This window comes from Scatophagus argus, chromosome 7, assembly GCF_020382885.2.
Source record: "Scatophagus argus isolate fScaArg1 chromosome 7, fScaArg1.pri, whole genome shotgun sequence".
In the NCBI taxonomy this organism is placed as follows: Eukaryota; Metazoa; Chordata; class Actinopteri; family Scatophagidae; genus Scatophagus; species Scatophagus argus.
In genome coordinates, this window is record NC_058499.1 from 3,434,303 (window position 1) to 3,462,238 (window position 27,936).

Genomic DNA, 27,936 nt, shown 5'->3' on the forward strand with positions numbered 1-27,936 from the left:
GTACATAAAATACTATTTACTCACAGTGACTTTAGGAAACAACATAAAAACTGTGTACAAGCAGGCAGCATTCAGGAAGTCACATGTTCAGTTTACTGATGTGGAGTGAATGAGCTCACAGAGACATGAGAATAAATAATCAAATATATATTTTAGAGGCTTTTTTTCCTTTGGCTTTCTTTCCAGTTTGTTTATCTTTTTAATCTTACTAACAGAAAACATCTCTATTGATTAGGAGCAGGAGGACTGCGTGAACATCCGCACGGCTCTCAGCCCTGACGAATCACACCATCTGCGTCCCTTTTAGAAAAATGCTTCTCCTCACACATGACAAAGATTGTCTTCATCTGGTAAAACCTGAAAATCATTCATATCAATCAATAGGTGTGCATCTTGACTCAAGAGAGGAAAAGATTTGATTTCTTGAACTTTCTTGAATTTGGATCGATTCGTCGTGATGTGCGTCCTCTCTTGGTCGTTCAGGATTGAACGAAGGCTGGAAAGTACGTATGGCTTTCAGAAAATGAGGTAAAACCTTCGATGTGTCCTGCTGACACACCGACCCACTGGAGAGTTGATCCCTTTTAGATGAATATTCTGTAGGAAATAATAAGAACAAAATCATATTGTTACTACTGGCACCAGCACGACGGCTAACCACTACTGCTGCTGCTGCTGCAGGTCAGGGCCGGCGATGTGGTGGAAATCATTGCCATGGTAATACTGCAGATACTTCTGGATGTTGATCTGTATGGGTGTGGTTTGGTTATGAAAATTATAACCAAATTATGAAACCAATTATGAACCAAATTAGATCAAATTAATAAATTATGACTGACAGAAAAATGCATTGCACCATAATAGGTGTGCGGACCACTGGCTGTATATAAAGATGTATGACATGAGAGCTGCCCTAAAGTGAAGTCAAAACAACTGGAGGGTCCCCTGGTGGCTGGACACGTCGCAGTACAGCTCATAAACCCGTCTCCCTCCATGCCAGCAGATGGCCAAATCCGCCAAATTAAAAACCCAAAGTACGCATCAAATAAATTTTTCCCAAATATGATTTCTGTGACTTTAGGTAGTTCTTGTTCAAGAGCTCATTTTTCTGGTAAGTTTGGTTTTAAATTTGTTACTTGATGAAACATCATGATTGACAGCTGACAGCTGCTCCTGATTGGCTCCTGAGCACGATACCGTGGCTCCACCTCCTGATCACTACTGCAAAGACTCTGGCTCCAAATGACATCACCATGTAGGAATATCTGAACCAAAACAGGTTGTCAGAGAGAATAAAATACATACATGCAAACGTGTTGGCTTAGTCACGATGGAGCTGCTCTCTCATTTTGGCTGCAATCTGCTCTCTTTTGTCGCAGTGTCTCTTCAGGTCTTTGACCTCCATCGGCAGCGTGCTGTTCCACACCATCAGCACCGACTCCTCGTCTGAATGCAGAGACAAACTCACACTTCACACCAGTGCAGAGAAACTCAAACAGCGAGGAAACTGTTTTCATAATGTGTGGGACAAACAAAGGACCATCAGACTCACCAAACTGATTCTTGTCTTGTGGGAGTCTTCGACCCAAAACCAGCACCACATTCTTCCAGTTTAGTGTTTCTATTCGTGAAGAAAATATCTGTTACTACTATCAAGGATGGTGCATGTGCAGAATTTAAGCAAGAAAATAATGACAAGAAAGAACAGGGAAAGAATCAAAATGATTCAATATGCAGGCAAACTGTGAGCAGCACACTGGGTTGTTTCACACATAATTTTCACCAACAACCAATCAATGTGCAACAGGACAGACATCAGCCAGCTGTAGTATTATTTTACTGGCTCAGCTTCCTTCCTTCTGCTGCTTCTTTATGAACCCAGTGGAGTTTGAAATTATCAAGTTATCAAGATTATTTATGATAATTCAAACCTTTATGATAATTCATAGGATTGTATGACTTCTCTTTGTATGAATACATTATAAAGGTGTCAGTGTGTTCTCCATGAAGGGGGAGCTGTTATAAAATCATTTTACATCATTAATATGCCAATTTGAAATTCAACATGGTGCTGCAAAATCCAATGAGATCATTTAGTGCATACAGGATGCATGCGGTGAACTGTAAGACTGAGGTTTGTGGTCTCGCAGGCAAAGTGACAACATGTCATCATGACTTGCATGTGTGCTGCCAACGCTGGCATGACATGAAAATCCAACAAAATAAATAAATGATTCGACAAATGAGTAAAAATTAAGCACCCACCTATGAGTGCGGAGCTGATGCAGCGGATGGAACTGCAGTGGGGGCCGACGACCTGCAGTGTCTGGTGTTTAAAGAGCTCCAACAGCAGCAGGTGGCCCCCTCTAGTGCCAATCCAGAGAGTTGCAGCGCTCTGCACCAGCAGAGCCTTCACTGTGGCCCAGGATGGAGTCGCCTCAGAGGGCTGCTCCACCTCGCAGCCCCGCCTGCCTCTGCAGCCAGAGCTGTGCCTGCAGGGAGAGGAGTCATCCACATACAGATAATGAACTCAAACACAACACTTTCCCATCCCTGTTGCTAACCACCGCACCACAGTGCCACTTGTTTTTACTATAAAATCAACAAAGCACAAACAAAACATGTCAGATACTGGTCAGTGCACAGGTCAGAGCAGCTGAGTGCAAAGTAAACAACAAGTATGATGACCTGATGATCTGAGCACAGTCGACGCAGTCCACCATCTTCTCACTCCTCTTATCCCAGACCTCCACGGTTGATGTCCCGGATTTGCTCAGGTAGACGTATTTATCCACAGCCATTCGAAAGACACTCGCTTCAGCACCCACTGACCGCTGCTGCCTGAGAGACGCGCGCACACACACACACACACACACACAATGGAAATGGTTTTGATGAGTCATTTTTCACTCCCACGAAGCTCAACACATCAACACTTTGAGGCGATCTGGAAAACCAAAAAGCTGCCTCTGTGACAGTGACTCACTGCAGGATGAAGTTTGGTCTCGTGTCAATGGCCCTGCAGACGTCGTAGTCGGCCGTGAAGGAGAGGATCCTGGTCCCGCAGCCGGCCCACACACAGCTGCTGTCGAGCGAATGCGACGACTGGCCCAAGCACATGACAGGCGTGTTGACGTGTCCCACGGCGAGAGTTTTGACCGGCTGCCCGTTCTCCCGCTGGGAGGACGAGAGCAAGAGGAAAATGAAGGTACAAACTGCTGCCGGTCACAGAATCGGGAGACATTTACAGCATGGGAGGAGGTGGGAGTAATGTGGGAGCAAAATGTGAACATATCAGCATTTAAACAACAAAAAGAGAGTCATCTCTAATTTTTACCTTGAGCACAGAGTCCTCGTAAACCGTGAGGGTTCCATCAGCTGTCCCAACCAGCAAGTAATTCTTTCTTTGGCTGAAATGAATTGAAAAATGACTAAAAACTAAAAGGTTGCAAAATCAGCATAATGATCTTGCTTTCAACAAAACTGTCATATGTGTCATATGCAGATCTAAGTGAAAGTAAACTGTCCTTACAGTAGTGACAATGTGATGGAATTTCCTCAACTTCTAACCAACAGCATTACTAACCAAGTGAATCATTAGTGTGCATAAAAATGCAACAGATTGTTGTTTTCATTTTCCGAGAAGCCATTAACAGCCATAACCTAAACTCTGTGGACAGCTTTAGTATTCTCCGAAGAGGTCTGGTGATGAGTCACAAACAGTAGCCTGACATTTTCTCCAGCAAACATGACGGAACAACAGCAGTTATATGGTGTCCTGTTTGAAGAGCTCAAGACCAAATTCAGTGCAGTTGACAACTTGTGATACTGACGGCTGAATTGTGACAGGATCCAAATCACTGGCCAGATTCCTGAAACGTTCACGATTCACGATCCGTATAGGACGCTTTGATTTACAATTTCTATACAAGAGCAATGAAACTAAAAATATCACAGTGATTATACTTCCCATTGGTCTGTATGAATGTAGAAATATGATATACAGCATAGCATAAGTATATCAGCAGGACGTCAGGTTTTACAGACACTCACGTGTGACGAGGATGCACATGGAAGTACAGCGAGGTGACGGCGTCTTTGACACTCTGCAGGTGGTGCCAAGTCAACGTGTCCTGAGTGCTGATGACCACCAGGGAGCCCGACTGGGTGCCTGCCACCAGCCAATCACAGGCGTCGCTCGGGATTCGAACAGTCACAAGACACAAGACGGGACTGGTGTCGATCTCCTGCGGGAGTCGTGGAGTGGAACATGAAGAATGAGGCGTGTTTGTTTCTATACGAGGCAAACAGGCTGCAATAAAAACACAATCACGCAGCTGAGCAGACTGGTGGGACTGCGGGGACAAAATGTTGTGTGTGTCTGAGTAAAGGAAGTAACTGATACCAAGACCACGACCACACATCTTTAGAATCAGTGATCAAACTGGCAAACAAACACTCAACACCTTCCCACGATGACACAACAGTGAGACCAGTAAACCTTCAGTGGTAGGTTGGACGGGACAGGATATTATAAAATTGAAGTAGGTGGTTGGGGGAGAACGTCATACATGGTCTGCACATTTAAGCAGCTGCTGAGATCACAGAATAAATGGACATTACTTCAGTCATAACAACACCGAGACAGAGTCACATCCTAATCCTGAAAAGGTCAACCAAACCACAAGGCATCTGATACTTCCTCATACTTGGAGGGCCAAACGTAATAAAATGAGACTCCGAAAGTCTGCAGTCCGGACTGATGCTATGCTAAGAGGTGAACTGTGAACACCAGAGAAGGTGAATCAAGCATTAAAGAAGTCAAGTCAAGAAGTCAGACAAAACTAAAGCAAAGAAGAAGGAGAAAGAAAAGATTCGGCTCTGGGGTGAACAGTGCTCTTGGTACCTGTGTAGTGACTTTGCTGGTGTCCAGGTCCACGGCTGTGATGGAGCCTCGTTTCTGAGCGCTGCTGCCTCCACCCAGCCAGGCTCTGTGGCTGCTCGGGCGGCCATCGCTGTCAGCAGCGCTCACCGTAAAACACTCCGCATTGAACACCCGAGGAACCACCAGCTCCCTCATCAGACATAACATCTCCCCCGAATTCAGCCTGTCAAAGACCTGCACACGGCACAGGAGACACGAAACACACTACAGTTGAAGCCACTATGTGTTTTCGCTGCTTTTTTTAACAGCACAACACAGTACCAGCACCCTCTGAGCACAGTTTCACAGTCCTCTGGTCCTGACCTGAGCAGACGTGGGTCGACCCTGAGGGATTTCCTTCAAACAGTCCCTCATCAGAGCCTGCAAACCCGGCCAAGGTGAGCAGCCGTAGTGTTTTACTGGATCTGTGTACAAGACAAGGAACATGGCAGTCAGAGCGCCCGACTTTACCTTTCTGTGAAAAAACACCTGAAAAAGGACAGAAGGCAAGAGATTGTATCGCCGGCATTCAAAACTCTGAATAAGACCATTAAATAAAACCGGAAAATATCATTACAGATCCAGTAAATACAAAAGGGCAGATACAAATTCAACATAAAGAAGAATGTGTATTTTGCATTAGATTTAAATATCTAGTAAGCTGTTTAACATGAAAATGGTCATCGTGAATTCACGAATTAAATTTTTTGATTTGTTAAATGCGATGACGTGTTCACATGCATCATCACATCTAAGGAATAACAACATTTGTTTAAAAATGTGACTACATAAAATCAGCACCAGTTCAGTTTGGGTTACACATTCAATCTTTTTTATTACCTGGCAGTTTTCCCTGCACTGCGACCTCGTCAAACTCGCTGGGGAACTTCATGCCGTCAAAGATGCGTTCGCCACATGTCAGCAGGTCGTAGAGCAGCAGTCCGAATGAAAACACGTCGGCCTGCTGGTTATAGATCACGTTACCTCGGGCAACCTCTGGTGCTCGGAAACCTGCCACATACACAGTAATCAATCCCAAAAGCCATCCATGACCTTAAAGATGGAAAGCACGTGTGAGGTTTGTGGCGGCGTGTAACCTGGCGTGCCCTCGGAGCTCCTCACTCCCATGCTGCAGCAGTACTGAGCGATGCCGTAGTCTGTAATCTTAGCGATGATCTCAGAGTCGGTCTTCAGGTTGAAGAGAAGGACGTTATGGGGCTTTAGATCCCGATAGATGATCATGGCTGAGTGGAGGTACCTGATGACACAGACAAAATGAATTTTCACATCTCATCTGTGAAAGTCAGAATGTGTTTGTGAAGATCTGTTAGGTGTTAAATGTGTCTTAATCCTAATGCTAATTTTGGTGAACGATCACGTAACTATCACACAAGCGATATCCTTAAAGTCCCGGTGGGTGTAATGGTCAGGTGTTCCAATACTTTTGTCCATATTGTGTATGTGAAACGGATCTGAACTCACATCAAAATGACACTGTATCATATTGTAATTTGGACCACACTTGTGTGCAGGAAAGGACCAACTAACCCCTTTAAATGACTCCATTAACTGAAAAGTAAAATGAAGTCGGTCAGGATAAACAAGCCAGCGAATGCAGCACTACCATCCCTGATGCTCTACCTGAGTCCATCGGCCACCTGCAGGGCGATTCTGTGCTGCAGCTTTCGGTTAAGGCTGCCATTCTCGTGTTCAAACAGGGAGTCCAGCGAGCCTCGCGGAGCCAGCTCCATCACCAGGGCCTGAGGAGCTGAGCCGGCTGCCAGGAGACCCACCAGGCTGGGGTGACGGAGGCGACCCAACACCACCAACTCCTGGAGACACACGCACAATGAAAAGAAGCAAAGATGGAGGCAGCAAACCACAGGTTAGGTTGTTTCTTGTTTCAAACAGTCAGTGTTACCTGTCTGAGGAGTCTGTAGACGTAAAGCTCAGATGCATGCTTGTTGAATATTTTTACGGCTACTTCTTCATTTTTGTAGACACCTCGATAGACGGTCCCGAAGCCGCCGTTTCCTGGAAACAAAATTAACATGTAATTTTGTGTTTCAATTAACACTGTTAAGGGAATTATAATAAGAAAGAAAGCGTTAGGTTCTTTGATTGAGACAAGTGCTGACAGAAATAGAGGAAACAATGGAATTTCTTGTCTTGTACATTTTCGACAATTTAAAACAGAGAAGGAATCATGTGCAGAAATGAGTGAGGCATACCCAGTTGGTTCTCTTTAGACATGTCTACATGCAGCTCTTCACTGTCCAGGATTGTTCCTGCAGGCTGGTCGCTCAGCACCACGTCAGGAGCTATGTGAGAGATGGGAAGAGTGCAGCGGGAATCCTCCGGGTTCACCAGCAGAAAATCTGTGATCGATAATGTAATCAGACATAACAGAGGTTAAAAAAAAGAACATTCTTGACTTCACACTGACAAAACAGGTGTTGTGTCACTACGTGATCCACGTACCACTGTCAAAAAGGGTAAAGAGGTCCTCGAGCAGGATCTTGCTCCACGCCTGCCCGTCCTCAAAGCTGTAGAGAGCCCACTTCTTCAGCAGAGCCTCACCACTGCCATGCATGTCGGTGTTCAGCAGGCCGGGAAACCATTCCTCCAGCAGGGAGTCGATGTGATCCACCACCTGACCCAGCACCACCCGGCCTGGAGGGAGGTGAGGCAGCTGTTAACCACGGTGGTCATCATCACTGACATGATCTCCACTAACAACGTCCTAAGCAGTCTTTCCTTGTTCCTTCATTACATACAGCGTAACGGTTGGTTTCAATTCCAGCAGTGCAGCAAGCTTATCAACACTTCAACAACCATCAGTGTGTTGTTGAACTTCCTAAAATCACAGAAACCAACTTTGGGAAAAATTGATTTGACATGTACTTTGAGTTTTAAGTTTGGCCAACGTTGTCCCATCTGCTAACATGAAGGGGGAGGAGTTTATGAGGTGTACCGCAGCCAGACACCAGGGGGCGACTGGATGATTTATTTTTTTCTTTTTTTTTTTTAAACAGCAGCACCTTTTTGTGAAGAGGGCACAGTTATCTTGACGAAACTGGATGGGTTGTCCTCCACTGAAGCAGCCTCCACCAAACAGTACGCATCTGGAGACCAGCTCAGGTACACGCCTCTCCGCCAGTAGATCCGGTTCGGTCGCACCACTTTTTCTGAACAACACAAAGTAAGATAAAGTAAGAGAAATGAATTGCCGCCAGATGGAACAGTGACTGAGCCTACTCTACGTTACCTCTCCCACAAAGCAAATAAGAAGAAAACTCCAGGAGGCGGCTGATCTGGCGAGACCAGAAATCCATGGGGAAGTACGGCATCTCGTACAAACGCACAATCATCTCTGAGTTCTCGCAGTGAGGCAGCTCTATCACCGGCCTGTGTTTGGACAAGCTGGAAAGGAAGAGATGAGCAGCTAGAGACGTTAATTCAATCTAAGAACACAGCCACATCTGCAGCTGCAAATGTAAACATACCTGCTGGGTACCAGGAGCTGGTCCTCGCCAAAGGGTAGAGCGATCTGAAACTTCTCCAGCAGTTTGAAGAACTGAGTCAGGTGGCTCTTGGGAAAACATTTGGTCTCAAACAGAAACTTTTCCACCATGGAGCGCTGAACAACTCCTTTAGGTGGCTCCCAGAAGCCACAGCTCTTTAAGGTCAGTTTCTGCACAGAGAGAAGACAACAGCTGCTGCCATACTGGAGGCATTTCCTCTTTGTGACATGGCTGACTGCATCTCTGACTTTAAGATTAGCTATTCAGTGAATAATGTGAAGGATTTCTGCATAAAAACTCAACTAACAAAATAATTCAGTAACTAGACAAAATGATTTTGATCATTCAGTTCAGTCTTTCAAGGAAAAAGGATGTGGCTTCCTTCCAAACATTAAAAACTGACCAGTCCTCTATAGCAAAGTGGAAAGAGATGGAATGAGCTGATGTCTGAAAGAGCCAAATCTGTGGCGAGATATGTCACTCACAATCTGGTTTAATGTGGTTCGAGTTTCCACGAACCTTATCAGCTGATAAGGAAAAAAGGACTGATAAAACACAGTGACGGAGGGAGGGAAATGAAGAAACATGCAGGAACTAAAGATACCTGAGAGATGATGTGGCACAGCCACTGCGGGTCGATGAAGTAGAGCTCTTGGAGCTGAAGTGCAGGATCATCAAAGTGCAGTAAAACCCCTTCAGTGACAGAGGAGGGGAAAATGAAGAGTCAGGCAGATATGTTGTTTAAAACATTAATCAGGATTTTTCAGGGTGTGTGGAACAGCTATTTCATTCACACAACAACCATGTGAGAAATCTGACAGCAAGATAATCACACATCATCCTGTTCTCCGTCTGCACCACTGCACACTACAGTGAGGTGACTGTCATGATGGTACAGTACGTGCTGATGCTGAGGAGAGCTGAGGGGCGCTGATGAATCAGGACACTGTGCTCAATTAAATGAACATAAGGATCATTAATTCCTTTCCAAAATGTTGAACGTAGCAGGTTCCTCACCAGCTTCACTGAGGAAGTGGATGGCGTGGGGCAGCTCCGCTTCCTCCAGCTGCAGCTGACTCTCCTGGACGAGCTGCAGCAGCTCCTGGTGCCTGAGGACGGGGAACTCCGTGGAGACTCTGGCTCTCTCCTGCAGAACCCGCCGCTCCAGCTCCACGTAGCTGTCTGGAACCAGCTGGCCCACCACAGGCTGGCCCTGGATCTGTCAAAGGGAGGAGGAGACAAGAGGGAGAGGATATAGGAGAGAAGGAAGAAAGGAAAGGTTTGATCAGCTCTTTGTGTCCTTTCACCTTGAAGCTGGTGACTTCCCTGGCGATGGCCTTGCGGAGTTTGGCCATGGCGTCCGAGTCCTCGCAGACGGAGACCATGTGGTAGTCCCTGATGGCAGGGAAGCCCTGGTGGCTCAACAGCTCCTCTTTGATCTTGGTCAGGCAGGCCTGAAGCTGCTGCTCCTCACTCACATCTGTGTGGGTTCCCACCAGGATGACTGGGGACAGCGGAGCAACGGCCTGAAGTAAAGAGAAGTGCAAGATTTTTTCCAAAAGATGGAATCAAAAAAATAAAAATAAAAATAAAAATCAATGGATGTGCTTTATTTATATTGGAAAGTGGGATTGAGTCAGGGGGTGTTGGTGGAAATCTGCAGCCTCACCACTACATGCTACAAAATCCCACACACTGAACCTTTAGAACTACACAGAACGTTTATATGGTACAAAGAATTTTTATAACCTTTTATAAAGAGTCCAGTATATCCTAACACATGGCTTAAGAAATAATTACATTTTAGCGACAAAACTTGCTATGTTGAACCCTTAACTCATTTATTCGTGGGATTTGGTAAACTGCTAAAGTTCTAATAAAGACATCTGGGTATTCGACACCCCACTGATGTCAACAGCTGGTTTATGACCCACTTTGATGTTGAAGAGCCAGGGTTTTAGGGCGTCCACCTGGCTGGCTCCTTTGCTGAGGTTGTACACCACCAGGTAGAGAGCTCTGGAAGTCAGGAAGTGAGGGTGAGAGCCACTGAACTCCTCCCCACCTGTGGGGTAAAGAAGCAGTGACTTGTTATATGATGTATTTGTCTCATCATGCATCAAAGAGTTATGTACTCAGTAATCATCTTGCTTTATTTTTATCCCTTTAAGAACAACTGCATTAACTACATTAACTACAATAACTACGTATTTGTACTTGGAACCAGAGCCGGCTGGTCCATTAGGCAATATAGGCAAATGCTAAGGGCGCTGTGGCCTCCAGGGCGAATAAAAATTCACCTTCAATATAATTATATTAAAACTATTTATTACTGTTTAACACAGATTCAAATGTAAAATAAAGCCCAATTCATTTTTATTAATTACTATATATGTACATGTATGTATAGATAGATTTATATTGCATTAAATCTATCTATACAGATTGTTTTTGTATTCTTTTGTAATTTGTTAAGCATGTAAATTGGGTGACATGTTGCGTGATAAATTAAAGACAATGGTAACAACAATGCTATTCGATTTCTTTTGTAATCGTATGTAAAAAAAAAAAATCTCTAAAACAATGTCAACAAAGCATGCGGGCCGCTTTGTTATATTTTATCTTCATATGTTAGTCGACCTGAGAAGTCCCAGATGTTCAGCATCACTTTCTTCCTGTCCCGGTCCCTAATGGTCCAGTCCTGGACGTCGATGCCAACTCCGGGCCGCTTCGAGTTCAAGTGGGAGCGCTTCACCTTCATCAGCTGCTGGATCAGGCTGGTCTTCCCGCTACCCGCGTTCCCCACCACGATGAGCTTCATCCGGTAGTACGGCACCGCCTTCTTCAGCCGCTGCTGTAGGAACCTGAGAGAGAGGGTGGAGGAAAAGTATGGCTTGTTGGCAATGAGATTTACTTGAAGTGATCCTACTGAAAATAGCACATGTTTAACATTTATATCTCAATAAGAAACAAGCCTCGGACCTGACAATGTCTTTGGTCTTGCTGCCAATGAGTTTGAGGTCCAGCTGGAGTTGAAGGCCGTCCAGTGGCAGGTCCCACAGTCGGCCCAGTTTCCCCATCTCATCGGGGAAGGAGCGCAGGTTGGCGTTACGACTCACGTCCAGGGAGGTCAGACCTTCCAGCAGGCCGATCTGTGGAGGGATCTGAACAGAGACGAGACAACCATCATCAAAGGTAAATATTTGCTGCAAACATGCTGTACTTTCACAGCATGCATGAGACTGATGCCGCTTAGCGCTGAAATTAGGGGTCATGATAGCTCGTGTAACCTTTGCTGGAACTGCTCTTTACCTCAGTAAGGTTGTTGTCGCTCAGGTGGAGTTTCTCCAGTCTGGCCCATTTGTAGATCGGCCCACTCAGATCCAGATCTTTAATACAGTTCTGACTGAACATCAGCTCTCTCAGGTTGCTGGACTCCCAGCAACCTGGTCCAGGCAGAGCAGCAATCTTGTTGGTTCTCATGTCCACCGACCGCAAGCTGGACAGACAAACGTGTGAGAGTAAACCAGCGATACTCTTCCAGAACACTGAACACATGAGAAATATGTCAGTATTAATGTGAAAACCTATCCGAGTATCTGACTTACTTTGGGAGATGAAGTATGGCCTGAGAAACTTCAGTGAAATTGTTGTTTGCTAGTTTCAGTGTTGTGATCCTGCATGGGAGCTGTGACAGGAAGCCTGGAGAAAAACAGTCAGAAAAGCAATCTGTGAACTGCCGTTCATGAAGTACATTCAAATTTACACAACTCGGATGTTCTGGCTTCACTTTAATCGTGAGGGAGCTTTCATGTCATCCATCTTCATGTACAGTCGACAGGCAGGCGAAGAAGGCACCATGCCTTTTATCTGCACATTCTGAATGTAACAACCAGCGGATGCTGCAGTACTCACAGATTTTGTTCATGGAGACACTGAAAGTTTCCAATTTGGGACAGCCGGTCAGCAAGTCTGGAGAAATTTTCTCCACGCTGTTCTTGCTCACATCAAGCAGCTTTATCTCCGGCAGACACAGAGGCACACACAGCTCAGTTATACTGTTACTGAAAAGAGAAAGAAGAAAAGTAAGCTGCCACCATTCTGCAGTTAGACATATGGATTAAAGGTCATGTTTTTCCTAAGGAGCCTGATTTGACATGACGAACGAAAAATTAGTCCAGCATGTTAAAATGACGAGTAGGACTGTGTGGAGGTAAACTAGATGATGATGAACAGCCAAACCAACAATTTCTACATTAAACTACCAAGGAGGAATGTGCAGCACCAGTGCAGGTGTGTGCTCTTTGACTGCTTTCTAGTAATCCCTCTGCTGAGTACAGCACTGCAGTAATCTGCTTTAAAAAAGAGAAACCTGAATAAAGATAATGAAATTAAGTGAGTGAAATTAAGCTATGTTTTCCTGACCCTCATACAAAACAGAAGTCAGTGTACAGTTCTGAAAAGTCCCCATAATCAGTTGGCTTTCTGGTATTCAGTTGTTACAAATCAAATTTCACAGTTTCATAAATTTCTACAGTTTCTTCTTTCTGAAATACAAAAGCCCAAAGAAAATTCTACTGTGCTGTTCTGTTCTGTTAATAGCAACCAACAAATCAAATCAACGAAAGTTAATGTGGGAACGTTCACGTCCTCACTGCCAGAAAGAAGAACTCAGAGAACAGTGCGAGAACACTTCAGACCAGCAGCTCACCCCTCCATAAGCAGCTCCTCCAGCTGACCCACGGCGCGGCCCAGTTCGTCAGGGAACGCGCTGACTTTGTTGAAAGACAGATTGAGCTGCCGCAGTGACGGGCAGGTGACAGCGGGGTCAAGGGTCAGAAGGGGACCCACGCAGTTGCGGGAGATGTTGAGCGTGCTCAGCGAGAGCAGAGACAGCAGCTCCACGGGCAGCAACCGGAGCTGGTTGTCCTGCAGGTCGAGTCGAGTCAGACTCTTCAGACTCTGTGCCGAAACGAAAACAAACAAACAGAAAACCTTCAGCGTACGTTTCCTTTCATTGTCGGTTGGCGACTGAGCACATATCAGACGCATCACCTGGCACAGAGCTGAGGGGAACTCCTGCAGAGTGTTGTGGCTCAGGTCCAGGCGGAGGAGATGTCCAAGCTGCTGCTGGACGAACACATCGTCCATCAGACAGGACAGAGAGTCCAACTCGTTTCCCGACAGGTCGAGCAGGCGGATCCTCTCCCTCTCTTTGGGCAGAGCAGCAGAGTTCTCACCAGGTCCGAACACTGAGGAGGTGACGAGTCATTAGCTGAGATCTGTTGTGGGTCAAGAGCTTTAAGACTGGCAAGATGACGTGTAGAACAAGAGGCAAAAAACAGCAACGTGTTCAGAAGCCTGGAAACATTTGGGCTAATTTCTTAGGAAATTCCTTATTAAACTTGTATTAAAAGTTAGCAAAGTTAGTTGACACAGCTGTCAACATTTGTAGGTCAAACACAGAATGAGAGTGAAGCTGGACTGAATCTGATAGAGAGACCTTTCTGGTTCGAGCCGCTCCTTCCACATCTCCTCAGTCCAAGCTCGCTGTGTTCACTCTCGGTCTGTCCACTCTGGAAAAGAAACACAGACGAATCCACAGCGATCGATCAGGCGTACGGCTCGACCAAGGAAATGATCAACATTAAACTGCACAACAATCTGATTTTAGTCTTAACGCAGACAAAGCGAAAATCCTCCATGTTAATGAAGACGTTTTACCTCTGAGCTGGCATGTCTGCAACGCTCCTGCTTCACCTTGAAAGACCCCCCCCTCAACTCTTCTGCGGATTTATTATGAGGCTTTGGAGACAGAACACCTGACAGCGAATCACTGCCTGCAAAATGACACAACAAGAGGTGAAGACATCATCATCAGAAGGCGAAGAAACCAGTTCACAGCGCGCTTTGTTGTCGCTCTCAGACTGAGCTGCACTTTAGTTTGAACCTCTTAAATCTCACTGATGTATAAAATCATATTTTCTTGTCCGAGTGCAAATGCATTTAAAGACTCTCAGTGTCATGTATCGCGTGAGGCAGATATATAAACTTCAAGTCCTTCCTGTTGCTGACACATAGGAAACCCGCACAAGCCACTCAAGAGACTTAACATGCATATGAAGCAAACAGCCACACACCAAGTGAACATCAATCCCCTTGGAAAAAATTAACCCAGACTAATCACAAGTCGAAAACATCTATAACTAATCGATGCAACTTCTTCGGTGCGCAACAGAACGCGTAATCATTAAAGACAGTTAAACTGTTTGTCTGAACAGCAATGCCGTGATTCAGTCAACATCTCAGGAACTTTACCGTCACTCTCAATGTCTTCATTGAAAAACAAGCAGTCGTCCACGGAGACAAAGCTGAAGTTGGAGTCGTCACTCTCTTCAGACATGTAGCCAGAGGTCAGACAGGGGTCGAGAGATCGAGGAGGACCATTGATACACTTGGACCTCTGGAAAGACTGAATGTACCTCGCCAAACTCGTTCCTTTACCTTAAAGACAGAACACGGGACGCAGACAGTAGGACTCGTCTGCATCATTCAGTCTATTTGCTCATTTAGTCTAACTGTAGAGTCTAGAAAATGTTTTGTAACATGTTGCTTGAAAATAGAAAAGAAAATTAATCTAGTCTACAGAGTAAGAAAATCATCAACTCTTCCTCACTGTTGTAGCGCAGACTGTGTGTTCTGCCTCTTTCAGCCAGCAGGGGGCAGAGCCAGGCGGCGTCCAGGCGGCCCAGCCTGAACCCCCCAAGGCAGAGGGCGCTGTTGTTGAGGTCCAGACCTAGACGGCCCAGCAGCAGGATGACTGTGGGTCCGTCGCCCCGCTTCACGCTCACAGCCAGAGCCCTGCGGAGCTGCTGCTCGTGGGCTCCTCGGCTGAGCAGGAGCTCCACCAGTTCGAGGGGTCCTCCTCTCTCGCACACCTGACAAAGACAGCATTGAGGCCATGACCGACTCATCTGACTTTGTGTCATCAGCAGCACCATTATTTCATTTAGTATTCAATTTCCCATCAAATGAAAGAGAGGAACAGTGCAAATTCCTAAATCGGGAACCAGGAAATGATTAATGCTTTACACTTAATTAGTTTGTGCCTGTTTATACCTAATAAATGACAAAAAAATTAAAAGTATGTTGTGCAGTATGTAATCAGCATTTCTTCCAAAAGTGTCTGTAGTCATGCGCTGTGAAGCAGTATGCTAAATGCTAATGTTAGCATGCTAACACGACTATGCTAACATCTTTCACAGGAATAATGTTTACCCTCTTTCTTTAGCGTGTTATCACGCTAATATTTGCAAGGAATCAATAACTTGATAACAGTGGCAACAAGTTAAACATAACCAACTGACATGAACTGCTGGATTTTATATGTAATGGTGGTCTGTGCAGCTTAGCGACCACCGACCTGGTAGATAAGAGACTCTGTTTTGGTCTTCCGGTTGATGTCGGCGCCCATCTCGATCAGACACTCGGCCAATGTCGTGTCTCCGTCCCCGCAGGCCTTTTCCAGCATGCTGTAGTGTAGCTCTGAGTCGCACCACATCTTGGACAGAGCGAGGCAGGCCGACTTACGCAGCTGACAGCCGACGGAGAAGGAAACGAGACAAATGTGTTCATTGAATTATGGTGCGGGTCCACAGTCTATCTAGCAAGACATTCTCTAAGAACTTGTTTTCGTCAGTCCTTAATCTAAACGGTATTCAAGCATGTCTGGTATGTCCTGCCCGGTCCTTTAGTACTTTATGTTCCTGTGTGTGTACAGTATGGCCTGTGTTTCAACATGACAGCAGGGCAAACTGCAAGGTCCTCAGGAATCTGAGGAAATGCTGCCCTGCATCTTTGGAAAACAGAAACAAGATACAACTTCTCATCAAAAGTCAGCAGAGGTTTTTGTTTCATTTGTTTCAAGGTTGCAGGTTGACCTCTGAATACAGTCTGTGATGAGAAGAGAGAGAGAGACAAACAGGATAAAATGAAAATAAAGAGGAGGAAGTTGTCTAACTCACTGGGTTGTTGCTGTGGTCAGGAGTCTCCTCTCGGAGTTGGTGGAAGATCTGCCTGTCAAAGTCTTCTCTCTGCAGTACAGCAGCGGCTCCTGAACAGGCGTCCAGCATCCTCAAAGCCACCTGGAAACACTGCGGGACACACAACCGGAGACACAGCAACAGTTTAAAGTACAATGAGTAATCCACACAGCATGCCACAAACCAGATGGTAACACAGTCGGTCAGTCGGGTCACCTTCAGGAGCATCTCACAGTCCTGTCTGTAGTGGATGAGGGAGGCGACCACAACGGAAGCCAGAACAGGCACGATCATCCTCGACAGCTTCTTCTTGGAGACGAGGTAGCTGAGCAGGGTAAGACCCCAGTAGTGTATCTCTGGAAGAAGTTGGGAAGTAAGAGAAGGCATTTTAACTCCGAAAACACAACAGTAAAAGTGTTCAGATGGGGGGATTTTCCGAATTCCACTTGCCAACGACTGAGTATTTAAGTTTGTGTGCACTTTAAAGAAACTTTTCTTTTTGAACTTTGAACTTTCCACTTCTGAACCTGCCTTTATGGATTGAACCTCAAGAGGCGGACATGCATGCTACTATTGTCTCAGGGAATAATTAGTCATTCTGCCGTCCTGTTGTGAATTCTGTGTGAGACACATTTCATAAATCAGTGTCATGATGAGGTTTAACAGATTCTTCCTTCTTCACTGTACAATAGTCATACTGTACCTCGTTCCTGTGGGAACATCTGTAGTGTATGTAGCACCGTGTCTATCGCCCCCTGCTGGCAGAGCAGGTCCACAGCACCAGAGCAGTCAGCCAGAGCAGACAGCACCTTCAGACCACACCTCTGTATGGAGGGGCTGCTGATGAACTGCACACAGACGCAAACAGCACCGAATATCAACATTATACACAAATACCATTTAAGCATAACAATGACAGAGCACTGAGTGTTATTAAATGTAGGGCTGGGCCATTAATCTATTTTTTTTGTTTCAATTAGAATTTTGGCTTCCAACAATTACGAAAACAAGATAATTAATATAATCCTCTTTGTTAGAAATCCAGCACACCCATTTCCTTTATATCAGGTTATGTTCATTTATATTTATTTCTCTAAAACTTTGGCTTGTCCCCTCTGGGCTACTGTAGAAACAACAATAATCATGGATCTCAAATTGACCCAAATTATCACTGATTTCTGCCAGAATCAAGCAGACCTAATTACACAGCCTTATCAATGTAATCCATACTTCATTAGTATTTGCTTGGTGTACCCAACCGAGTTTATGTAAACTATTAGTTTGTACAACTTTGTGAAAGCAAACTTTACTGTTCTACCCCACCTAAAGCACATAACTGACTGGAGATTTATTGATGAGATGGAAAGAGACTGAGAAAGGATTTGGTGGGACGAGACAAAATGGATAATATTTCAGTTGTAATAATAAAAATCTCTCATCCGCTTTCATCTTTAATTACCCTTTAAACACCTCGCTTTGCCTTTCCAAGAAAACAACACAAAGACTTGCTGTCATTTTAATACACTATATAGACAAAAGTATTGGGACAGCTGGCTATTACACCAACAGGGACTTTAATAACATTGCACTCTGAGCACACAGACAGCTTTGCAGCTCTAACAGCTTCCACTCTTCTGTGAAGGCTTTCCACAACCTGTTGGAGTGTTTCTGTGGGAATTTGTGCCCATTCATGCAGTAGAGCATTTGTGAGGTCACACACTGATGTTGGACCAAAAGGCCTGGCTCACAATCTCCGTTCCAGTTCATCCCAAAGGTGTTGGATGGGGTTGGGGTCATACCCTGTTGAGAACCTCCAGGTAGAGGGTGTGAGCTCCTTCCACCACACACTGGTTTTTCAGGACCTTCAGCGGCACGTCGGCCAAGTCAGGGTCTGCCACCGAGCTGCCGTGCTCCCTTAAACTCCTGTCTGGGAATTCACACACACATACACACATACACCAAGTAAACGGAGACACAACCGCTCTGTTATCAACCATTAATCTAATTAGGAGTGTTACAAGTGCAGCACTGCTGAGCGAAGAGGAAAAGTACAACATAACCTAATTTTGACAGAAATAAAAACAAGCTTCCCCACTCATGCAGCTTTGCATTCTGCTGTAAACAAACTCAGCCATCCATAGTTTTGCTTCACGCAAACTTATTTGTATTCACACAATACTACACTCTGTACCTGGAAAGTAGGCAGAATTAGCGGTTGCATTAATACAAGTTTCCACAAAAGGCTAAAGAACACAGAAATGAGTGCATATTGCAGTCACAGGTTACTGAGGAGCAGTATGAGCATTCATATGAACCTTTGCCAACCTGATGAATCTGAGGCTACTTTTTACTCTCTTTAGGTCTGTTTTGGTCTCCTTAAAATCCCGAGAAAAATATCTTTTTTTTGTGGGTTCCTCAGACGGAGTATCGACGTGTTGGCACAATGGCACAGGGAAATAAACTGAGCGTACCTGGGCAGAGGAAGACCAGGCTGGCTTGCAGAGCCTCCAGCTGAACCTCTGGCTGGAAGTTATGGATCTTCATGGCGTTGAGGATCTGACTCATGGCCATGTTCAGCTCATCTAGACTGGCTGTCCTACAGGCACAGAGACACAAAATCAAATGAGTGTGACTGTTTTTGAACATTTTGATAAAATATTGCCCGTAGATGTTCATTACTCGACATTTGGATAAGTCAGAAAACAAAAGCCTCGCTGTTTTCCCATGCTGACTCCCTTTTTGCCGGTTATAGAAACTGTTTGTGCCCACCTCCCCTGGAAGAGCAGGCTGAGCAGCTTGCAGGCGCTGATGGAAACTTCAGCTGAGCATGAATGTCTCTTCATCATCTCCACCAGGTTGACGTGGAGGCCACTGGACAGCAGCACAGAGCACATTTTACCTGCAAACAGCAGAGCAGACGTGCAGAGATGAAGCCATTTCACTCACTTTGAATTTACTTTCTGACACTCAGTATCAATGATGACGTCCATACTGCGTTTCAGCTTTGACCATGATAATATTTATTACTTTGAAATGCTCGTCACGATTTCCCAGAGCCTCCAAGTTTGCTTACTTGGTCCAGCCAACAGTCTAAAACCCAAAGACTCTTTACTGTCACGGATGACAAAGAAAAGCAGCAAATCCTTGGATTTAAGAAGCTGGAATCAGCAGACGTTGAAAAAAATGATTTAATAAAATAGTTGGCAATTAATTCTCTTACGATCGACTCACCGCATGTTGAAGCTAAAGTGACGAAAAACACAAAACCTCTAAATACCTGCAAGGTCGAGAAGGACCTGCAGATTCAGAGGTTGATTCTCTGTAGGTTCATCGCAACGAGTGACACATCATCACATTGATTTCACATTGTTATTAAAAAAATATAGATGTATGTGTGTGTGTATACATATATATGCATATAGATTACAGCTACTTTAGTGCGTACTGCTGGGGACTCACTGTTGTGTGTGATGAGTGTGGCGATGGCGCTGGTAGCAGCTTCAAACACGCTGGGAGAGGCGGAGTGGAGCAACATGGCCGCCATGAGCTGTCTGTGAACAGGAGTCCTGGAAACAAGCGGACAACAGCCAGCACATGTCACTAAAGCTTTTCACCACACATTTTTACAGCGCGCTACCATTGAAATCAGAATGCTGGCAATTGAGGACAACACCTGTCACCCCCTCCATAACACTCTGCACAAGCACACGAGCAGCTTCAACAATGGGCTCATCCAACGGCGCTGCTTAAAGGAAGGACACAGGAACTCATTCCTGCTGTTCGCCTTCAGCCTCAACAACACATCTGTGAGCACTGAAACAAACTAAACCTCTGTACTTTATCCTATTTCTAGTTATCTAGTTATTTTTTATCTTACTCTCGCACTGGCATGTGAATGTACTGAGCCGCTGTGACAACCTAATTTCCCCCCCCGGAGATTCATTCAGTCATCTATCTCTCTGTCTCTTTATCTGTGTAATTTGTTTGGGTTTTCTTTGGCTGCTTAGCCATTCACCAACTGCTTACAGAGCTGATAACACATCTGTAGAAGAAGTGTGTGTGTGTGTGTGTGTGTGTGTGTGTGTGTGTGTGTGTGTGTGCGGGTACCTCTCATCCTGCTCGTCTACTGAATGGTTCATTCCAGCTCCGTGCAGTAACAGATTGTGAATGGCCCAGCTTGCAGCTTCCTGAGGTAGCAGGAAGTTACAGACTTTGGTTATTAAAACGATTTTACACATTCGCTGTAGCTCGAGGGTCAACACAAGTCGCACTGACCTGAACGGCTGGCTCGGCAGCGTGGAGATCCAGCGCCATGCAGCAGGCCTCCATCCAGCCCAGGCCCATGTCCTCCACCTCCTCCCTGCCCCTGTTCTCCTCCTCCTCTCCTTCCTCCAGACCCTGCTCGGACACCGCTTTGTTCTGCACGATGGTTGCAGCTGTAAGAGAGAGATGGCGTGGCGTAATTATTGTGCAGCACAAGACCCGATCCATGCAACGGATTATATTCAAGAGGAAAAAAGCTAATTAGTTTAGCTGAACTGAGCTAAAGCTTCAGGATACAAAGTCAAGTGTTTCGTGGGTTGATATAAGTAAATGTGTTAGAGATTATCTGTGTCCTCACTGAGGTCAGCCAGACAGGAGAGGGCGGCGGCTTGCAGCGTGGCGTTGTCGGGGAAAGTCTGGCAGGCTCTCACTGCGACCCTCTGGACGCCGTTCATTACCAGGATGCTGTAGTAGCTCTCTGTGAGGACACAAATCAAGCGCTCCCTAAAATTAAACTACAGACCTCCTCAACCTTCATCAGTCATTTGGCAAACACAGAAGCCTATCAGGAGGAATATCCAAATCCAATCTAAATCCAAACACTGCTGCTGCTGATAGTGAGGATTTACTGACTTCATCCCTCATTCAGCTCTCATTCAAAATGAGAGAATGAATGTTATAAAGTTCATGACTTTATACTGCTGGGTCTGACCTGATGTAAACCTCCTGAACAGGCGGCAGGCCGTCTCCTGCAACTCCTCCACCTCGGGGAAGGCGTCCATGGCGGCGATAACCACGCTGTAGCACCGAGCGCCTCCCGACATCAACATCTCCACGTTACTGCCTGGAGGAGACAAGCTCATCAAATTCTATCGCTGCTCTTTAAATGACAACGTTCACGGTTTTGGCTGGGTTTGACGATTTTAGTCCACAATCAAAACATAGTCAAGTCACACTGCAGAAAACACAAAGTGAAGCTGACCTTTGATCTTTTTGATACAAAATGTGGTCACTTCATTCATTTATTCCGTTAAAGATTTGCGCGAAATTTTGTCCCAATTAGCGCGTGAATTCTTGAGTTGTTAGACTGTTGTTAGATCACAGCATTTGACCACCAAAATCTAAATCAGTTCATCTTAAAGAGTCCAAGTGGACATTTGTGCTCAATTTGAAGAACTTCTCTCATCATCTCAGAAATGACAGAAACCACTGAAATCTCGGTGAGTTAAAAATAATCTGGACTTCAGTGGATAATAACTGTGGACAAATGCCTGGATTGGGAAACTGGGCCTGAAAGCGTGTATGCAGTAACTACCATGTTGTAAGTGCTGTGCTTCGTTCCCTTTTCATCTTTCTTTTTCAGAACACTCCAGTATAACATTATGTTTTGTTTGTATGCCTTTTGAGAAGAACAGAGTGGATGGCTTGTGTGCGGTTGGCGCTGATCCGCAATTAAAACTCTACTAAACAAGTAAACCAAAAAACAAAGTGATTGGGAAAATCAGAGCAGTAATATGCAAGAAAAGGAAAGCAGGAAGTCAAAACGAGCAGCATCTCCAAACTGCCTGGATCGCCGTGATAAATCACACATCTGTGAAAAACAAGGATGGAAAAATGTGGAAAAAATGTCCATGACTGAAACTTTGCCACATCCTGCTCCACTTTTAATGCAGAAATAATCCAATCCTAATTAGAATTTCAACGTAGAACAATGTCTCACTTATGAGTACATTTAGACATTCAGGGCATCCAGCTTTTAATAGAATAAAATTAAGATATCGTCTGCTATATTTAGAATGTGTTTTTCCAGAGAAGATGAACAACATGATATCTGTTGTGTAACGCGGTTTTAAGACAAACAAAACGCGTTTTTTTTTTTTCCATCATCATCATTTCTTCTTTGATGATTTTTTTTCTTCATCAAAGGACCTCCCTGCATTCTGCTAATTGCATTTGCTGTTCCTAAAAATTAAGAATAAATTTTCATGGAAATGCTGGAAGACTCCGAGTCACAACACAGCTGCGGTTTGTGGACTAATCTGAATTACATCGGGACTGTTGCATAAGCATCACGGTGACATCATGGTGATGAGGCTGGAAACAGAACACGGAAAATAAAGAAAGAAAAGGGGCTGATGGTTTATGTGCTTCCTTCATGAGCAACATGTGGTTTAACACATCAGTAAAGATTTTTACTTTACCGTTTATCCTCACCAGCTCACCTCCACACTACGCTGGGAGATCAAGCTGTCAATGTATGGTATTTAGTTTAAAGAGCGCTTACATATTTGCCATTTTATTTTATTTTATTTCACTCTAGGAGCTCATAAACATTCCTGGCGGGGGGGTAATGAGGTCTCACCAGGACGAGCAAGCGGGAGCAACACCTTCATGGCCTGCAGGAGCAGCTCGGGGCTGTCCGGGAACCTCTGCACAGCCGCCAGAACCACAACGTGGTCCTCGTTCTCCACCAGCTCCACGAGGTGGTCGTCACTTACTGGAGACACAGACACAAGACAAATGTTCTGCTGCCCCACACAAGCATATAGAGGAACGTTAATGCAAAGCTACATCTAACATACAGGTACAAACACTGGCAAGCTAACATGCTAAATGCTAAAGGCTAAATGTGGGAATGTTAACCTTCAATAGATGCATGCTAACATCACAGAGTTAGCATACAGGAGGTTGGCGTATAGGAGGTCAGAGTCTGCTCACCTCTCTCCAGGAGGAACTGCAGAGCTCTGCAGCCTTGGAGCTGCACCTCTTCACTCACAGGAAACATCTTCATCGCCTGCACCACCAGGCCAAACACATCCTCTTCCTCCTCCAGCACCAGCAGGGGAATCACATCTACATCAGCACAAAAAAAATAAATCAAGCATAAATAAACGCACAACTTCCTGATGAGGTTAATCTCTGACCTTTGCAAATAACCATGTGTTCATTCAACAAACGTGTAATTTTAATGTCACATTCAAGCGTCGAAGCAGTTTGGGGAAATTCTTATTGCTAAAGAACCGGGAACTTTGACTCGGTTTGATTCATCTTCATTAAAACAGGGCCGACTGTTTGCAGATGGTACGTCTGCAGCTCCTTGTTTGTTTCTGCTTACACTCTTCCTCCCTGTGGTATTATGGCAGAATATCCAGTAACAAAGCTCCACCAATCTGCCGATAAACACATTTAAATTTTCTTATTTTGTTATTTAAAGGCTTTTAAAATGGAGCAGTGAAATCAAGAAAGGCTGGGTTTTCAGCAGTGACGACTCACACAGCTGAAAGTGAACATGTTGAATGGAACCAAAATAAAGCAGATATCTGAAAGGACAAACACGCAGCTGACACAAATTCGGTCCCAGATGATCGGCTGTAGAACCACAGTCTGGAGCTGGTTGGGTTTTAGCTGGAAGCCACAGAAAAGGGGTTTAAACTGGCTTATGCAGGTGTCATATGCAGCAGGATTGGTGCCCTGATGTGTTGCAGCGCATCTCCTGTGTAGTCCAGTACCTGATCTGAGCAGCAGAGCCAGGGCTCTCAGTCCAACCATGGTCACTTTGCAGTCGGTTCTGTACTGGGACAGGACCTTCAGGATCTGCCTGGAAAACACATCAGTAAAGGCCAAAAAAAAAATTCAACCAGAGCTGTGGACAAAAGATTTAAGACAGTCAGTTCAAAGTCAAAGTTTCAAAGCTGAGGAAATTTGCTTGTTATACTGACTATGTTAAAATAGTTTAAAACTTAATCTTGACTTTTTTGTCATTAGGTCAAAAAATATTTTTCTACAACACCTTACTGCCTAAGCACACTCATGTAAGCACTAACACCAACATTAGAAACAGCCTCGTTGTCTGAGGAGAGCCTTGTCTTAAATCAAAAGAATCAAAGAGCCCAGTGTGACACAAAGTGAAAAGCAAAGACAAAAATACAACAGAACTGAAAAGGGTCACAAAAATGAGTAAAACTGGCATTATGTGACGCTATAATACGACCAGAGCCTGTCACTTACAATGTACAGGAAATGAAAATTTAAAGTGATGTCTGAAACATCCAAGAGGCAAAAAAATGTATTTAGAAAAGCTAAAGTGGCTAAAATTTGCTCACATATGAATATTATTGGCGCTCACTCACATTTTAAAAAATCTTCAATCCATGAAACTCAGCGTCGACAAGAAGCAACCGACATTACCAGCATGTGATTAATGAAAGCGAAATATGAAATGTCAGGGCTCAAAACTGCTCACTTCTGTCACTATTTTCACTTCTTTTTGGAAAAGCCTGGTACATCAGCATGTGGTTCTCGTTTGAGAAGAGGCGAGCAGCTCTGAGAGGCTGTGCAGAGACACTCTGAGCTGCTCTGAGCTAAATGCTAACATGCTCACACAATAACAATGCTAGCATGCTGATGTTTAGCATGTGTGCTGTGTTCAAGTGTTCAACATGAACTGAAACACAAAGTCCAGCTGAGACTGATTGGAATTAGCTTTGCGGGCATTTGGACATGAACTAAAGTCAAGATCGACAAATTCATATTTTGACCCAGATGGTGGGGCTGGAAAGTATGAAGTACTGAGAGCGAGCCCGTCTGTTGAGACGCTTCATTGAGGACAAACCAGAGGATCACCAAAGCCACCAGAAGACATCATCTGGGAACCATGAGTAGCTGTACAAAATGAATCGAGGGCATATTGAAATTCTTCACTGGAGAAATTCTAACCTGCTGGTGGCACCTGATGAAAAGTCCCCCTGACTGATCACTGAAGTCAGGCTTAGGATTCATCTCCTCTGGATCATAAATGTCTGTACAAGCTTCATGGCCACCCATATTTCAGACTGAACCGAAGTGCTGGACCAACCAGCCGACAGGCTGACCTTAGCAACCCTCAAGCCACGTCGCTTTAACGACAGCGACATTGCACATGAACGCCACGTAATCCGATCAACTACACTGACGTGATGTTGTCATGTGACACGAGCCATCAGGGTGTTAATGACGAGAAAGTCTGAATTCACGCTTGTACAATCAACAATAGTGATGCATCACAACCACATCACAGCACCGAACAGATCTGTCTTTACTTACTGGTGCACTCCCAGTACCTCCCAGTCCTTGGCTTTCTGCAGCGGTCTGGTCAGCTGGTCCAGCGTGTTGGGACATACTTCAATCAGGCGACACAGCAATGACCAACCCACCTGTCGCAGGTAGATTACACCATCACAGTCAGGCTGCAGATGCTTTGGCAAGAAAATTGTGTGTTTTCACGAGTCCCACAGACTTTCATTTTGTGCCGTGCAGCAATCTCACCTCTGATAAACTTTGGTACAAAGAAGTTACGAGACGCCATAAACCTGCTAGATCAGGCGTGTCAAACCGATGCCAGGGCTCTTTTCATTAAAATAAGTCATGTTTGAACCAGCACATGCACTTTGTTCTCTGTCTGTGAAAGAATAACACACTGCTGATGCAAAAAGAAAGTACAGAGATCAGTTAACTATCAGGCAATTACCTGCTGGACTCCTCGGCTGCTGACGTAGGACGACAGCGCCAGCATGAGGGGGACGTGGACATCTTTCCCTTCAAACAGTTCGGCGGCTGCAGCAGGAGATAAGAGACAGCATGACGTGACAAGTTAGCGTCGAAGGAAGGGATACCATCTTTTCACATTCTTTTATATTTTGAAGTGCAGATAACAAGGCTCGGAGACGAGTCCAGAGTCACGGTGTCTTTTGTTCAGCTGAGCTTTTCGTTTCAGAATAAGTTCATTTAAAGGCAGTGACAGAAGATGTATTCACACAAACTTAAACTGCTCTTCCATGGATAAGGAACCCAAACTGGCAGGTCAAACCTCAGCTCAAATAAATGAGTAAAACCAGGTCACCCTCACAGTGGTAGTGACACAGTTGCAAAGTGCATTAAATAAAGTGGTTTTGTGGTACTTGTATTTAACTTTTGGGTATTTCCATTCCAATTGTCTTCACATTCATCTTAGAGCTCCAGTTACTGTTTACTCCCGGGTAATTTAGATCTTACCTCCAAATACTTGATCAGTTCAATAAGACATTATGCAACGTTACACCTTTGTACCTTAAAGTATAAGCTCCACCAGCTGCAACAATAAGATGATGCTCAAATGTCAACACCAAACAAATAATAATCCAATGATGACAAATAGTACTATAACACCAGGGCACTTGTTTATATATAAGCAGTCACATCTGGCTTGTAAAACTAATGCTGCTGTTTAAAATAGGTTTTTGATTCGTCTTGATTCTTATTGCTGTAAGTTAAATAAGGGGTCTCAGACATTCACCAACCACTGCTCATAAATCAAACAACATGGCCAAGGTGAGTCGCGCCTGTTGATTCCTACCAGCGTCGGTGTGCGCCAGGAAAAGCAGATCCTGGATGATTTGGATCAGTGTGCACAGCTGTCGATCCTCTTGCGGGGTGCTAAGCCTCACCAGGAGTTTCTTCAGCCTTTCCTCCAGTTCCTCCTTGTTAACCATTGTCTTTGAAATGCTGCTTACCAGCTGACGAGTTGACGTGCATTTAGGTCAGTCAGTACAGACAAATCAAACCACCGACAGACGCGCTTCGGACGGCCACGCTGCTGCAGCGCTGCTACAGTAGCAGAGGGGGGGAAAGCGAGTGATGCGCCACTGTATCCACTCATCACATCACATTAGCTAAAGTGGCTGTCACGACTGGGGAAGCTGGCGCTGTCGCGGAGTTTCGGTTCCGGCGCTGACATCACCCTCCTCGGCTAACTTTCCTCGGGTTAGCGAAGCATGTTCCTCTTTGTGGAGTTGGAGACTTTTTGATGTTTCTGTTGGGAAAAGCCCCTCTCGGTCAGGCAGGCGTGTTCCTCCTTCTTTACAGTCGCATCATGTGACCCCGGCCAGAGAAACTTCCCGTTTGTCAAATAGGAAACTGGGGGGAAGAAAGACACTGCGCAGTAACACTTGGGGAAACGGCGGTCATGCGCAGTACATACAGACGGCGTTTCAGTCGGACTGTTGGTAAAGTTTCTCTCTGGATTATCGCCCAATAGTTTTAAAAAGGCTGCGACTGACGGCAGTCAGGCCGCCCCGCACTCAGTGTCCAGTGCCAGCCGCTCATATACAGATTTAGAAACCGCGACATAGAGCTGGCACTGATTTGCGCCGTATTTCATTCAAAAAATCCC

General features: G+C 45.0%; 1 protein-coding gene across 3 annotated transcripts; it reads right to left on the minus strand.

Annotated features, from left to right (window-relative positions):
* lrrk2 (leucine-rich repeat kinase 2) lies at window positions 1–27,918 on the minus strand. Of its 3 annotated transcripts, none has more exons than XM_046393331.1 (52): window positions 27,121–27,911; window positions 26,257–26,342; window positions 25,833–25,942; window positions 24,260–24,348; window positions 23,469–23,603; window positions 23,113–23,247; window positions 21,463–21,594; window positions 21,109–21,228; window positions 20,763–20,923; window positions 20,595–20,674; window positions 19,947–20,053; window positions 19,257–19,386; window positions 18,959–19,083; window positions 18,287–18,414; window positions 17,191–17,335; window positions 16,704–16,843; window positions 16,470–16,598; window positions 15,869–16,039; window positions 15,122–15,383; window positions 14,764–14,949; window positions 14,170–14,285; window positions 13,949–14,021; window positions 13,501–13,697; window positions 13,157–13,407; window positions 12,361–12,509; window positions 12,054–12,147; window positions 11,758–11,944; window positions 11,428–11,609; window positions 11,086–11,309; window positions 10,383–10,510; window positions 9,756–9,974; window positions 9,466–9,667; window positions 9,053–9,141; window positions 8,431–8,618; window positions 8,193–8,347; window positions 7,966–8,112; window positions 7,406–7,597; window positions 7,156–7,302; window positions 6,846–6,958; window positions 6,566–6,756; window positions 6,022–6,182; window positions 5,765–5,935; window positions 5,249–5,349; window positions 4,907–5,119; window positions 4,054–4,247; window positions 3,338–3,410; window positions 2,987–3,177; window positions 2,689–2,841; window positions 2,266–2,492; window positions 1,553–1,621; window positions 1,306–1,446; window positions 1–597 (listed from the first exon to the last, which is right to left on the minus strand). In XM_046393331.1, the coding sequence occupies exons 1-51, from the start codon at window positions 27,254–27,256 to the stop codon at window positions 1,322–1,324; spliced, it is 7,629 nt and encodes a 2,542-aa protein (XP_046249287.1). In that variant the 5' UTR covers window positions 27,257–27,911; the 3' UTR covers window positions 1–597; window positions 1,306–1,321. The 3 variants fall into 3 exon arrangements, with proteins under 3 accessions (XP_046249287.1, XP_046249286.1, XP_046249288.1); XM_046393330.1 differs by having other exon boundaries at window positions 25,833–25,984; XM_046393332.1 differs by lacking the exons at window positions 1–597; window positions 1,306–1,446; window positions 1,553–1,621; ... (2 more) ...; window positions 2,987–3,177; window positions 3,338–3,410 and having other exon boundaries at window positions 4,177–4,312; window positions 25,833–25,984; window positions 27,121–27,918.
* Window positions 27,919–27,936: the final 18 nt, after the last annotated feature.